Source organism: Cebus imitator, unplaced genomic scaffold (genome assembly GCF_001604975.1).
Source record: "Cebus imitator isolate Cc_AM_T3 unplaced genomic scaffold, Cebus_imitator-1.0 Scaffold166, whole genome shotgun sequence".
Lineage (NCBI taxonomy): Eukaryota > Metazoa > Chordata > Mammalia > Primates > Cebidae > Cebus > Cebus imitator.
The window spans coordinates 2,607,411-2,623,069 of NW_016107481.1; the positions used below are offsets into that span (position 1 = coordinate 2,607,411).

Genomic DNA, 15,659 nt, shown 5'->3' on the forward strand with positions numbered 1-15,659 from the left:
TGGCCTCTGACAAGAGAAAACAGAAAATAAACAGTAATTATATGTTGGAAGGCAATAAGTGGTATAAAAAAAAAAAAAAACATATAGCAGAATAAGGAGGTCACAAGTATTGGGTTTGGGAGGTAGAGGGCAAGTTGTACTTTTTAATACTGTGGTCAAGACAGGCCTTATTGCAAAGATGACATAAGGAAACTTACCTGGCAGAAGATCGTTTCAGATGGACAGAATAGCTGATGCAAAGGAGAAGGAGGAGGGCGTAAAGTCAGTCCCCTTTGTTCCCTTTCCCAATCCATTCTCCGTTCCTCCCCAGAAGCATTGGTACCATGAAGTAAATGTATATCCTTCTAGTCTTTGTTTTTATACATTTACTGCCATAAACAATATTTAGTATTTAGTCGTTCTTGATTTATATAAATAATGCCATACTGGCTGGGCATGGTGGCTCATACCTGTAATCCCAGCACTTTGGGAGGTTGAGGAAGGTGGATTACTTAAGGCCAGGAATTAGAGACTGGCGTGGGCAACACAGTGAAACCCCATCTCTACAAAAATACAAAAATTAGGCGTGGTGGCATGTACCTGTAATCCCAGCTACTTGGGATTACAAGGGAGGCCGAGGCAGAATTGCTTGAACCTGGGAGGTGGAGGTTGCAGTGAGCCAAGGGTATGCCACTGCACTCCAGCCTGGGCGACAGAGCGAGACTCTGTAACAAAAAAAAAAAAAAAAAAAAAAAAAATGCCATACCATGTTTGCTTTCATTCAAAATTATAAGTAAAATGTGTATGTCTAGTTTATTCATTTTAACAGCTATTTAATATTTTATAAATATGCCACAGTTTCTTTTTCTATTACAAGCAGAGTTGCATTAACAACCTTCATACACATTTATTTATGTATAAGTGAAAGTATTTTTAGCCTTTGTACCTAGAAGCATATAAATAGCTAGGCTGTTTATATGCATTTTCAACTTTATTAGATATTGCCAAATTGTCATTCAATTGCTCACATCAACAGTGTGTTAAAGGTACTATTTCCTCCTGTCCTCGCCAGTCTTTTGTATTGTCAGTCTTTCATTTTTCCAGGTGGATGGAGTGAATTATTGTCTTTATATTAATTTCTCAAATTATTAGTGAGAATGAGCTCCTTTTCAAATGTTTATTGGCCATTTCAAATTTCCTCTCATATAAATTCCCTGTTCATATCCTTCACCCCATTTATTTATTTGGCTGACATTTTCTTATTGATTTACATCATTTTTTAATTTAGAGTAATCTTTCTAAATGCTTTCTGAGAAACCAAGATGACTGTAGAGTTTTTTGTTGCCATTTATGGCTAAGTGATAAAATTTATTTTTAAACTTTTCTTTAATAAAGACCTATTCTTAGGCCAACTCTAATTTCTGTAAATTACGGATGATAGCATCCCTTAATCGCCTGCTACCAACCTAGCACCAGATGGAAGGGTACAGAAGATAAAGTAAAATTAAAATCAGAAATTGCTTACCTTAAGCCAAATGCAGCAGCATGTATCTGTAATCCCAGCTACTCAAGAGGCTGAGTCAGGAGGATCTCTTGAGCCCAGGAGTTCAAGGCTACAGTACACTAATTGTGCCTGTGAAGAGCCACTGCACCCCAGCCCAGGCAACATAGCAAGACCCTGTTGCCTTAAAAAGAGAGAGAGAGAGAGAGAGAGAGAGAGGGAGGAAAGAAAAAGAAAAAAAAGGAAAGGAAAAGAGAAGAGAAATTGCTTGGTTAGGGAAAAGCATAGAGAATACTATGAGTATAAGTGTTGGGGGTGTATATGTTTTAAGCAATATAGTTTCCCATGTTGTTCCTATATTCTCATCTTGTCTAGTAGTAATATTATTAAAAACATATAAAAGTGGGGCTGGAACAATTTCTTTTGAGATGGCCATTATCAGGTAGTGACTATTGAGCCACATTATTATACTATTGACTCTTTCCTGTCAAATATAACAAATTTTTTTTTAAATAGTGCTTCTTTTGGCACATTATTATAAATCTGATGTTATCTAGAAAGAAACAGAACGTTTATTTATTTAAAGGTAACACTCCTTGGATAAATTTTATCTATATTTCAGGTTAACAAATAGAAATATTATACACAAACCTGCGGAATGGACTTTAATTGCTATGGTGTTGCTGTCATTGTAAGTACTCTCTCAGATTTTAACTCTAAATACTGAATGTAAAGAATACTGATTAGGGAAAAACAAAGTGATCCACTGATTTTTGTAAACTGCCTTGGAAAACATCATTTCTCTATTTTGTGCCTTATTTTCCTTTCCTGTGTAATAAAACAGTTTTTATATAAAGTGATAGGTAATTATTCTCTTTATATTTTTTACCTTCTTTTTTTCTGAATACCTTATTCTTTACAAATACTATTTGTTTTCATCTTTTTTTTTCTTTCTTTTTTTGAGGCAGGGTCTCACTCTGTTGCCCAGGCTGGAGTTGGAGTGGCGTGATCTTGGCTCACTGCAACTTCTGCATCCCAGGCTCAAGCTTTTCTCCCACCTCAGCCTCTCAAGTGGCTGAGACTCCAGGCACATGCCCCCAAGGCCTGGCTAATTTTTGTATTTTTTTTTTAGAGACAGTGACTTGCTATATTGCCCAGGCTTGTCTCAAACTTCTGGACTCATAGATCCACCTACCTCTATTTCCCAAAGTGCTAGGATTATAGGCGTGAGCCGCCACACCCAGCCTGTTACCATCTTTGAAAGAGACAAACATCCCCATTTGGGGTATATACAGAATAGTCTTTTAGTTTCATTTTTAGTAGTCCATTTTATTAACATTGAATGAGCTTCCTTATTTTACATCTGTATCTTTACAAATCTAATACTATTTTGTTTTTCAACATATACTTTATTAGCATCAAAAAGTTTTTCAAATTAATGTACATTTTTAAAATCTGACAGATTTAAAGGAACTAAACTAGATGCTTACTACAAAAGCATACATAAAACATTTAATACTCATTCAGCTTTTAAGAAACCATTAGTGGTTTCTAAGGCTATTTATCAATGAGGTTAAAACTATTTAATAAGTGTAGTGTTTTTCAGCTTGAATTATAAAATTCTTCTTTTGAGGATCATTCATTATTGCATTACTCATGCTGCTTGGTGCCTGTTAGAGGTCACTGAAGCCCATAGGACATTGAAAACTTACCAGACACTCACAAGTCAAAAAGTGTTATGAATCAATCTCATAGCCTTTCTAGCCTTGCTTTCTCTTTCTTTGATATTACTTCAGTCTGACATGTTATTCTGGCTTTACTGTCCCAAGGAAGGCTGTGCTGAGAAGCATTAGAGTAGGCTTCAGTGAGCCAGAATCTGTGTCACCCAACCAGATACAACTCACATGATTCATTAAATCAGAACACAGAAAATAACTTTACTTGAATGCCCTAATATAAATTTTTTATCAACCATAAGAACAAATCTTTTGTCATTTCTACTATTCAGTGTTCCAGCTGAATTGGTAATTTGTGAAACAGATCTTATTAATTTTTTAGAAAGTTCTTTCCATTTTATGAAATTTGTAAATATTTTGGTCATTGGCAAAGAAAATATCAGTATCTCTGCTTACCCACCATATCATATGCCTGCTAATAAATCCTTATAAACAACTTGCTGTACTTCTGCAATTCATTTATACTAAAGAGAGAAGTGACTTTTTTGGGTTGACAAGTCAGAGGCCTAGGCCCAGCAGTAATCTCAGAATCTTGCTTTCTAAGCCACTTACTGAAGACAGAATCATCAGGAGCACTGCTTACTGGGGACACATCAAGTCCTACTGTTTTTGGATTAAATTTTTACCACGTCTTATCTAAAATATATAGCAAAGAACTGAAAAAGTATGGAAAATGAAATAATAAAGTCTACCATTAAAATTTCATATGATTATTCCATACAAAAATAAACCTCTCCAGTGTTTGATTTTAATAGAGGCATCCATGTGGCACAAAATACTGAAAGCTTTGCTAGTCCTTTTATGCAGTTTGACTTCTTTAACTTTGGATATGATGTAGGGAACCTCTTATTTCAAGACTTAGTGACCCATAAAAAATAGTGCTTTAATTGAATTCATGAAACAAATTGCACACATTTTAGTGTAGTGTATCACATGTTTCATATTGGGCAATCAATCTGGAAGTTATAGCAGTAAACACTATTTGCTTTTGTCATTCACCTTGCATCCCTCCTCTCTTTTATTATGCCCTATTCCCTACCTCTAGATCTAACCTTCCTTCTAGTCACTGGTCAACTGGACAACTAAAATCTTCCCCAGTTAGGGCCCTTTTGGCTTCTTTAAAAATCTTTGGTCACTATAGACACCAAGACAAGTGGTATTTCCCAGGTTTTTGCCTTTGAAATCCTGTTTTCTCATAGTTCTAACTTCTGCTCTAGGCCTTCCTTGCAGATCTTTTTCATTCTGCATTTGCACATTCTGTATCTTCACTAGCTGAATCTCCCTATTCTTTTGATCATCAGCTTCTAAGACTTCTGTCTTCTGCCCTGTATTATTTTCCTATTTCCTCTTTTTTCAGAAATTCCCCTTTAGCTTTTCATATTTCTGCCCCCACTGGAAATCTGTGGCTCAAATGAAAGACTTTTTTATCTCCAGCTTTGTCTATTTGCCACCTTTTTACAGCAAATACTACTGTACAAGTTAGGGATAAAATTAAAATACATATTCATCATGCTAAAACTCCATTGACTTCTACAAAGTATAATTATACTCTGTGTATTTCCACCCCTTTCTCCCCCTTACAGTTTCACAATTACTTTTTAGAGAAGGCATTTTGTCATTGGGAAAAGAAAAAGCAGGCATAAGGGCCAGCGTTGGATAAAGAGCCTTACAGTGAAAAATATAGAGATTTTAGACACCCAGAGGCATGCATATATAAAGAGAAAGGAGGAAATACACACATGTATTTGTGGAGAAGTAACCTCACCTTTCAGCCTTTTAGCCTGTTGCCACTAACAATGACTATAGGCATACATGGGAATGTCTTTTTTTAAAAATAATTATACTATAATTCAGAAAACCTTCACATCTACTCAAATTTCCAATGGAAATTTTAAGTAACAACTTGTAGAAATTTCTGGAATTCATGTTTAAAAACAAATTGCTTATAAGTCTCTATAGCTAGGCAAAAGATTCTAAATGGCAGTTGTAGTCACTGAAGATGAATATAAGATAATATGTTCGGTAGTAGTATTTATGTATATTGCTAAGTTTTATTATTACTATAATAGCATTTGTTTAATCCATGAAAGCTGTTTTCAGAATTTCTCATGTGAATTCTTAGAAGAGGATACATACATACACCCATATATTTTATGTTAGTATGTTGCTAAACTGCCTCAAGTCTGTTGTTAAATGGGGAGAAAATCAACATTTTAACCAAAACATGATAGTCCAAAACAACATAAATAAAACTGAGTCTTGAATTTTCACACTAAAAGTAAATAAGCTGTTTTGGTAGCAAGTCATCTTCTCCTGGTGGCTTTCATTGTACTTTCACAGATGTATTAACATTTTCTACATCTGTGCCAGGTGCAGTGGCTCATGCCTATAATCCCGGCATTTTGGGAGGCCAAGGCAGGAGGATTGCTTAAGCCCATGTTTTCAAGACCAGCCTAAACAACATAGTGAGACCCTGTCTCTACAAAAAATAAAAACATTAGATAGGCATGATGGCATATATCTGTAGTCCTAGCTACCAGGGAAGCTGAGGTGGGAGGATCACTTGAGCTGAGGAGATCAAGGCTGCAGTGAGCCATAATCGTGGCACTACACTCAAGCCTGGGTGACAGAGCAACACCCTATCTCAAATAATAATAATTTGGACCATAATGTATAATTTATCAATGTATACTGATGGAAATTGTATTTGCATATCTCAGAAAAAAATCGATCAAATAGAGTTGGTACAGTTGATCATTGCACACTCAGTGAAATGCATCCCATGTGTAAATACATCATGACCCATTTCTACTTTATTTACGTTTTTCACTGATTCCATGGGACTTGAATTACTATTGTGATTATAACATTTATTGATACTTATGCTATGAATTCAGGCCCTAAGTGGTTACCCAAGAGCACATGGAAGAAAGACCCTTTTTTTTGAGATGGAGTCTCACTCTGTCGCCCAGGCTGGAGTGCAGTGGTGCAATCTCAGTTCACTGCAGCCTCTGCCTCCCAGGTTCAAGCATTGCTCCTGCCTTAACCTCCCGAGTAGCTGGGACTATAGGCACGCACCACCATGCCCGGCTAATTTTTTGTATTTTTAGTAGAGACGGTGTTTCACCATGTTGGCCAGGATGGTCTTGATCTGACCTCGTAATCCACCCACCTCGCCCTCCCAAAGTGCTGGGATTACCGGTGTGAGCCACCATGCCCTGCTGGAAAGACCTTTTAAAGCAGAGCTTAAGCACTATACATTTATGAAGGAATTAATGTACCTTTAATTCCTTTTAAAATGTCCTCTCATTCTTATTTAATAAACATTATAATTAAACTCTCAAGCACTCCTTACATATAGAAGAGCATCTATAATGGTGATAATTGATCTTTTTTTTTCAAAGAACTCATTAGAAATGCAACAAAACAACCTGATAATTGCTCAGATTTATTGCTTCAGTACTTGGTTGTAATTTTGCATCTTAGTTGAAGTTTACCAGACTTTACTCTTATATCTGAATTTTTTTCCTGGAAAAGGTACCATATAGTGAAATAATATAGAATTGAACCTGATTTTCTCAACTGAATATGCCGTAGTGAGATATTAGACTCTCTCCACAATCTGTGATGCATGACTTTACTAAAAACATGTATAAATATATATAGATAAGTCTTCTATAGGCCAGGTGCAGTGGCTCATGCCTGTAATCCCAACACTTTGAGAGGCTGAGGCAGGTAGATGAGGTCACAAGTTCATGACCAGCCTAGCCAACATGGTGAAACCTCATCTCTACTAAAAATACAAAAGTTAGCCAGGCATGGTGTTGCATGCCTGTAGTTCCAGCTACTCTGGAGGCTGAGGCAGGAGAATCACTTGAACCTAGGAGGTGAAGGTTGCAGTGAGCTGAGATGGTGCCACTGCACTCCAGCCTGGGCGACAGAGTGAGACTGTGTCTCAAAATAAAAGATAGTCTTCTATAAATATTTTAGTACCTATGTACTCTACTGTGTAAAGCTTATTAATGTATTTATATATTTTGAAGTTAGAAAGGACAGAAGTCTGGGTGCGGTGGCTCACGTGTGTAATCCCAGCCCTTTGGGAGGCCAAGGTAGGTGTATCACGAGGTCAGGAGATTGAGATCATCCTGGCCAACATGGTAAAACCCTGTCCCTACTAAAAATATAAAAATTAGCTGGACGTGGTGTTGCATGCCCATAATCCCAGCTACTCAGAAGGCTGGGACGGGAGAACCAGGGAGTCAGAAGTTGCAGTGAGCCGAGATGGCGCCACTGCACCCCAGCCTGGAGATAGAGCGAGACTCTGTCTCAGAAAAAAGGACAATAATGAATTGCGTAAAATTAGATTTCATGATGTGGTATCAAAGTATATCATATTTGTTTTTATATTCCTCATAATTCCATGTTATCCACAATATAGGAAACCAGAAAGTAAAGAATCACTTTTCATCATGGTCACAGTATTCAGAATAGCTTCTTTGAGAAGATTTAGCTGGTATTATGAGATTTTCTAGCCATAGAACACACTGCTCAGCTTCTGTCCCATTTACTCCTTCCCTCTTCCCTTTGCTCTTAGTCTTCCCCAGTCTTCTGTGACCTCTATCAGTATATTTGAGTCTGTAACACAAAAGCGGACTGTGCCAATGGTAACTTAAAACTGAGAAATATAGGGAAACGTCCAGACCAAAATTGGCAGCCAAAATGAAGACATATAGAAGGCTATAGAGAAGCAGCTTAACTGGCCTAATTTCCTTCATGTGCAGCCCATATGCCAGAAATGGGAATCAAGTTTCCTCAAGAGTGCTTATACTTAAAATGTAACTTTTCCACCTAAGTTGAATATAAAAGCTTTTTAAATAGGCCACTACTTTCTATTCTGATGGTCTACGGTTCATTGTAGCATAGGACTCAGATGTCTCTTGGTGGCCAGGGAGAGAGGTACGTGTTGTGTTCTGTGTGAATTATTTGGTCATCCAATGAAGGAGATAAATACTTTGTATTACTCAGAAAGGATAGAGGATAAAGTCACTTGTAGTAGTCTAACATGGATATATGTTATTCCTAGTTCTATGCCCTTGATGTTCTTTAATGGAAAGCTTTCAAGACCATCTCCAAAAATGTCTGCTTTCATTTTATTTATCTGAACTGGCTGTTTCCAGTGAACTGTGGCCTCCTTCCTAGGCAGAGACCATGCAATAGTTTATTCCCTCTAAAAGCTTTGAGTATTCCTGTCGTTCAGGGAGTAGCATGTAAGTCCTGGGAAATGGTATTTAAACAAGCTCAACTTGACCATGATCACTAAACAAAAGCCATCACTGGACATGGGCAGCCACTTTAGGTAACCATCATACAGATAGATACTCTGGAGAGTCACTTCCCTAGGGCTACCAGACCTGAATGGAAAGATGTGGCTAAGGCTTTTTGCCTCAGCAGGCTGTTTTTTTAAAGGCTGCCTATCACTAATTTCCTCAGAAAAAATTGTGAACACACCATGAAAAACAAAGAGATGGTTCCTTAGAAATTTATTGGTTACAAGTATTCCCAACTCTTTCCCTTAACAGTCCCAATTTAATTTTAGGTATCTGAGACCATATTAGAAGATCATTGAAATTGCTTTTTTATATTTCCTTATAATTATGGAATTTTTATATTTAATTGAACTGTTTAAAGTTGAGATAAAATTCATATACAGTTCACCATTTTAAAATACACAAAATATATAATTCACTGGTTTTTAGTATATTCAGTATGTTATAGAACCATCACCACTATCTAATTCCAGAACATTTCTGTTACCCCAAAAAGAAACCTTCTATTTATTAGTTCAGTCCCAATCTCCGTCTTGACAGATTTATCTATTTCTGAACTTTTCATATAAATGGAATCATATATGGCCTTTTGTATCTGGTTTCTTTCACTTAACATGTTTTCAAGATTGATCCATTTTGTAGCATGTAACAGTACTTCATTCCTTTTTATGACCAAATAATATTCCACTGTATGGATATACCACATTTGTTTATTCATCAGTTGACAAACATTTGGGTTATTTCCAGTTTTTGGTATTTAATGGATAACAGTTCTATAAACATTAATGTACAGATTTTTGGTGTGAGCATATGTTTTATGTTCTCTTAGGTATATACCTAGGAGTAGAATTGCTAGGTCATATAATAACTCTGTTTAACCTTTTAAAGAACTGCCAAAGTATTTTCCACAGTGGTTGTATCATTTTACATTTCCACTAGCAACATATGAGGGCTCCAAAGATTGAACTTTACAGGTTATCTCATCTTGATTCAGACTCAGTAGTCATTTTAAAGGCTTATATATGCAGTTTTCCCAAAACTTAAATATGCCTATTCTAATTGATTTTAGACTTTCATGGACTTGTAACATCAATTTCTTATGTTTTAGGAATTTCTGCTACACACGCAAAATGAGTACTTACGAGCTAAAAACAAAGGTCATGGTGTTCATAGTGTTCAATTTGAAAACTATGAAATGTCTGAACAGTAGCTAGTGGTATTCTTTTGGATTCCTCAGTATCCATAAAATTCATTTTTGTTTCTTGCTTATATAAATCTTGAATTTGTTTATCTTATGATATTTACTATCCTATCACCTTTGTTATTGTGAAGCTTAAGTATTTACCTGTTTACTGAGGATTAAACAATAATTAGATTATTTCTATACATTCCCATACTTATTGCTGAGAGTTTATATAAGAAAAACATATTCTTACATTGAAATAACTTTACTCTCAGCCAACAGAGCTATATGGGAATCTAGATACATTTCTAAAGAAATAATACTTGTTTAAATTTTTAATCAAAGCCGAATATCTACAATAATTTTCCCCACAGAATTTCCTATATCTTTGGCAGTTTTATAATCCTACTCTTTTTTTTATTCTTAAGTAGTTGAGTGTCACCACCTTCAGGCCATACTCCACATTAAAAGTCACCAAGGATCCTGAACAAAAAGATATGCACTCCAGCTTCACCATCCCAAGCAGCAGCAGTGTTAGTGATGACGGCAGTTAGCAGCAGTTGGCCCTTGGCCACCACAGCCCTGATTTTAGGAGCCAGTCTCTAGATCTGACAGTGCCATCATCACATCCTAACTGAGCTCTCTGAGAGCTAGGAAGCATGAAGCTTAAGGGCACTGTTACCCCAGCATCAGGGTTCTGCACTACAAGGGTGTGATAAACATTGTGTGTGGACATAGTTGATTACATTTCAATCTTAAAAGTATTGAAAAAAAGCTGGACACACCATTTTGATAGAATTGTTACATAGCAACAATGATGAAGAGAAACTTTCCCAACATTCATCTGCTAAGCAGTTCTATAGATCTGTCACAAACAGGAATTAGATATAAAGTTGTAAAGTCTCTATAGCCTAGCCCTTTAAGCAAATCTATGTGTAATATATCACCACAAAGTGAATTACAAAGAACTTTTTTCTTTTGAATTAGAAATATCAGTGGAAAGCATCTCTGCTTCCTTATTAATGGGTAAACCTAAAGTACTAAATGCAAACATTAACAGGACATAAACCATCTGTTATAAGAAAAACATTTTATTTTATTTGGCTGTCATAGTCTCTTATAATCAAAGTTTTTATCTCAGTTTTCTAGGTAGTAGTTCTGAAATGGAAAGTTAATAATGACATACTTCTTAATGGTATATGCTTCTTGTCTACTTTTTTTGTTTCTCTTAGAAGTACTTTAATAGACTAGATTCACATGCCTCTTGGTTTTTCAAATTTGGGGACATTCACTTTGTGCCTAAGATAAAATTAAATGCAATTTTAATTTATGTCATTTTTTTTTTTTTTAGACAGGTTATCTGTCACCCAGGCTGGAGTGCAGTGGCACAATCTCAGCTCACTGCAACCTCTGCCTCCCGGGCTCAAGCAATCCTCCCACCTCAACCTCCCAAGTAGCTGGGACTATAGGTGTGTGCCACCATGCTTAGCTAATTTTTGTTTGGTTTTTTGTTTTGTTTTGTTTTTTGTAGAGATAGATAGGGTTTCACTATGTTGCCCAGGCTGGTTTTGAACTCCTGAGCTCAAGCAATCCTCCCACCTTGTCCTTATGTAAGGACACCCAACCCATTTTCCTTTTTTATTTTCTATTTTATTTCCTCTCATTAAAAATGATCCTGGCACAGTGGCTCACGCCTGTAATCTCAGCACTTTGGGAGGCTGAGGCGGGCAGATCACCTGAGGTCAGGAGTTTAAGACCAACCTGGCCAACATGGTAAAACCCCATCTCTACTAAAAATACACAAATTAGCCAGTTGTGGTGGTGTGCACCTATAATCCTAGCTATTCGGGAGGCTGAGCAGGAGAATTGCTTGAACCTGAGAGGCAGAGGTTGCAGTGAGCCGAGATCACGCTACTGCACTCCAGCCTGGGTGACAGAGTGAGACTCTGTCTCAAAAAAAAAAAAAAAGAAAAAGAAAAGAAAGCAAGATAACTACAAGGAAAGGTTGGGTCTATTGTAGAGATAGATTTTCTGTTTGTTTGTTTTGAGGCAGAGTCGCACTCTGTTGCCCAGGCTGGAGTGCAGTAGCATGATCTTGGCTCACTGCAACCTCTGCCTCCCATGTTCAAGCAATTCTTGTGCCTCAGCCTCACAAGTAGCTGGGACTACAGGCGTGTGCTACCACATCCAGCTAATTTTTTTTAGTAGAGGCAGGGTTTTACCATGTTGGCCAGGCTGGTCTACATACCCCTGTGGTCTATCCCTTCTTTCTTCTCCTGCCTCATTTCATACCATCCTACCTTGTTCTCTGCATTCCTGTCACTCTGACCTTCTTTCATATCTTCCTCATCATAATCTTTACCACCATAGGACACAGGTCTAGAATGTTATCTTCTCTCTTCGCTTGGTTAATTCCTCTTCATCTTTCAGAACTTGAGGAAGTGTTTCCTCCTTAAGAAACTTTCCCTGACTTCCCTGACTAGATCAAGTATCTCTATATATAGGCCCTCACAACACTAGATACTTTTTTTCTTAGCACTTATCCTGTTTTCAGTTTTATATTTAATTGTATGATTACTTGATTAATGTATGCCTGTCTCACTATACTTAAAATTTTTAGGGCCCAGCTCATCTTTATTTTTTTTTTTTCTTTTGAGACAGGGTCTCACTCTGTCACCCAGACTAAAGTGCAGTGGCACAGTCACAGCTCACTGCAGCCTTAATCTCCTGAGTTCAAGTGGTCCTCCTGCCTCAGTCTCCTGTGTAGCTGGGACCATAGGTGTGCACCACCATGCTCAGCTTTAAAAAAAAAATTTGTGTAGAGATTGGGGGGGTGGTCTCACTTTGTTGCCCAGGCTGGTCTCAAACTCCTGAACTCAAGCAGTTCTCCTGCCTTGGCCTCCCAAAGTGCTGGGATTACAGGCATGAGCCACCATGCCCAGCCTATTCATCTTTAAATGTTAAAAAAACAAAACAGGTAAAACAAATACACCTATCCTTTGTTCTTTACCTCAGGCTATCATCCACTTACATACCAAACTTCTTGAAGAGCTTGTCTACTCTCAGTGATTCCAGTGCTTCTCATTAATCCTTTGCATTCTGGATCTTGCTCCCATCTTTTATAGAATTGATTTTCTCAAAGCCTCTACTAGTAACAGCCTAGTTAAACAAAGAGCAATGAGGCAATGAAATCAAAAGGGAGAGACAAATGATAAGAAACACTACAGCTCTAGAATCTACAAGGTTTAGCAGAGTTGGAGAAAGTCAAACATAATTTTAAGATATCAAGGCAGATGGCTGCGAAGATACTGGTGCCTTCTGGGAAGTCAGTAGGAAGAACTAATTGAAAGAGATGATGCATTTGGTTTTGTTTGTTTGAGATGGAGTTCTGCTCTTGTTGCCCAGGCTAGGGTGCAATGGCATGATCTCAGCTCACCGCAACCCCTGCCTCTCAGGTTCAAGCAATTCTCCTGCATCAGCCTGCCCAGTAGCTGGGTAGAGACGAGGTTTCAACATGTTGGCCAGGTTGGTCTCAAACTCCTGACCTTAGGTGATCTGTCCGCCTCAGCCTCCCAAAGTGCTGGGATTAGAAGTGTGAGCCACCGCAGCAGGCAGTGCATTTTGTTTTATACCTGTTTTGCAAGTGCTGGTACTTCCTGTTTAATTTAAGATTTAGGCAGATTATCAGTTCTGTGGCTCCCTGACAGGAGTTGAAAATGTGGACCTGGAGCTGAAGAATGGTGTTGAAAATCAGAGACCCAGATTTTGGTGTCAGCGTTGGGATGGATGAGACGGCAGATGTAGAGGATGTTAAGTACAGAGTTAAGATGGGACAGCACTTTGTGGGACAGCTGAATCAAGGCCAAGGATGCCTGAAGAATACTGAGAAAGCAGAAAAGGGGGAGGGAGGGGAAACATACTTTGAGCACCAACTGTATGCAAACAGTGTCTTAGACACTTTATTTCATTTGATACTCACAATTCAGTCTGGTCTGTGGTGGTGTTCCAGTCACCAACGGAAGAAATAGACTCTGAAAAGACACGAACTTTGCCCAAAGTCAGAGCTGGGATTCAGACTCAGACCCTATCAGACTTCAAAACGTGCACTATGCACTGCAATGTGCCTCAGACAGGTATGTAATCAACCAGAACACTGTTAAAGAGTCCAAAGTAAGTTTAAGTTTCAAGAAAAAGGTAGTTAACTACCTTTCTGGATATGAAGTAGTTGCCCTCTGCTGAACAAGAATGAGAATAGGCACTAAGGGCTATGGTTCTGGCAGTTAGGTGGTGTGGGTAACCTTCAAGAAAGCAATTTCCATAGAATGACAGGAGTAGAAACCAGATTGCAAAAGTTGCTATAGTAGATGGTGTTGGGGCACTAGACGGAGCAAATGCCGACTATTTTCATATGGTTGGCAAAAGCAGAAAGGAGAGGGGGTTTATAATCCAATATGATATGAAAAATTGTCAGAAGATTCTCAGGATAGTGGAAGTTTGAGCATTTTGGTAGCAGAGGGGAGGGAGACATTAGACAGGCAAGGCTGGAAGAACTAGAGGGTAACTGGTGAAATGTCGCCCATGAAGAGACTGGGAATGACATGAAAGGTGTATTTGCCTCTTTTTCTTTCCTAACTCCTTTTACCCACTTTCCTTTCCTATGTATCTGCCACATATTTCTCTCTGCTTGCCTTAAATGTCAGTGTTATTTGGTAACAATTTGGCCTCCTGCTCTTAATTTCAAAAGTGAACGAACCAAAGCTTGTATATTTCAGCTCCCAAAAACCCGTATTATTAATTTTTATTACTGTTACATTCATTACTGTATTATTAGTTTCATTCTAGCTCTGATTGATTCTTACCCCTCTTTCTCCGCAGATCAATGATTCCTCTAGGAGAATTAATTTAGGCATTTCTGAGCTTGAGTTATACAGCCCCTATGTTTAATTATAGTGACTAAACTTTATTTTCTCGTATTCATGATTTTTACCTTCCCTTGCCTTCTCACCTTCCATGACCCACATACCAGTTTTAGGAACATAAACGTAATTTACCAAAATATACGTGTGTGTGTGTGTGTGTGTGTGTGTGTGTGTGTGCGCGCGCGCGTGCGTGCGCACATGTAAAATTCTACTGAGAATAAGAGAATTTCTATTTATCCAATATTGTGTTTGGACAATATATAAACAGTGCTAAACCAGGAAAGATGTCTATAGTAAATGAGGTGAATCTGAAGTAGTTTTCTTACCAAAACATAATCTCCATGCAGTCAAAGGCATTGTCTGGATTACTTTGGTCTTCCTAGTGCTAAGCACTTAGTCTAGCACTTAGTAATCATTCAATTAATATTTGTTGAGTATATCAAAATAATGAATGAATGAGAAAAACTTGGACAAATTATTGTTGATATTATGAACTTCGGCACAGATTTGGTAACACTGGTAAAATTGCATTGCACATTAAAAAAAAAAAAAAAATAGAGGCTGGGCACGGTGGCTTACACCTGTAATCCTAGCACTTTGGGAGGCCGAGGCGGGCAGATCACGAGGTCAAGAGATCGAGACCATCCTGGCCAACACGGTGAAATCCCGTCTCTACTAAAAATACAAACATTAGCTGGGCGTGGTGGCGCGTGCCTGTAGTCCCAGCTACGCGGGAGGCTGGGGCAGGAGAATTGCTTGAACCTGTGAGGCGGAGGTTGCAGTGAGCCGAGATCGCGCCACTGCACTCCAGCCTGGTGCCTGGTGATGAAGCGAGACTCTGTCTCAAAGAAAAAACAAAAAACAAAAATAGTTGCTTACTATTGTGACTAAAGAAAAGACTCATTATAGAGACGTAATCTCTATAATGATTCACATTTTCCAGTGTGGGTACAGTCTGATAAAGATGTGACTATTTAGCCTTAAAAGAATTGCTACCTTTTTTTTTTTTTTTTT

At 37.9% G+C, this 15,659-nt stretch overlaps 1 protein-coding gene across 5 annotated transcripts in view; it reads left to right on the forward strand.

Annotated features, from left to right (window-relative positions):
* The window catches only part of RPAP2 (RNA polymerase II associated protein 2), a 123,920-nt gene that overhangs the window by 43,658 nt on the left and 64,603 nt on the right, over positions 1–15,659 (forward strand). For all 5 annotated transcript variants that reach the window (XM_017544154.2, XM_017544153.2, XM_037744137.1 and 2 more), the window contains one exon: positions 2,103–2,171. In XM_017544154.2, the coding sequence (XP_017399643.1) occupies positions 2,103–2,171 (69 nt within the window). The remainder of the gene's footprint in view (positions 1–2,102; positions 2,172–15,659) is intronic.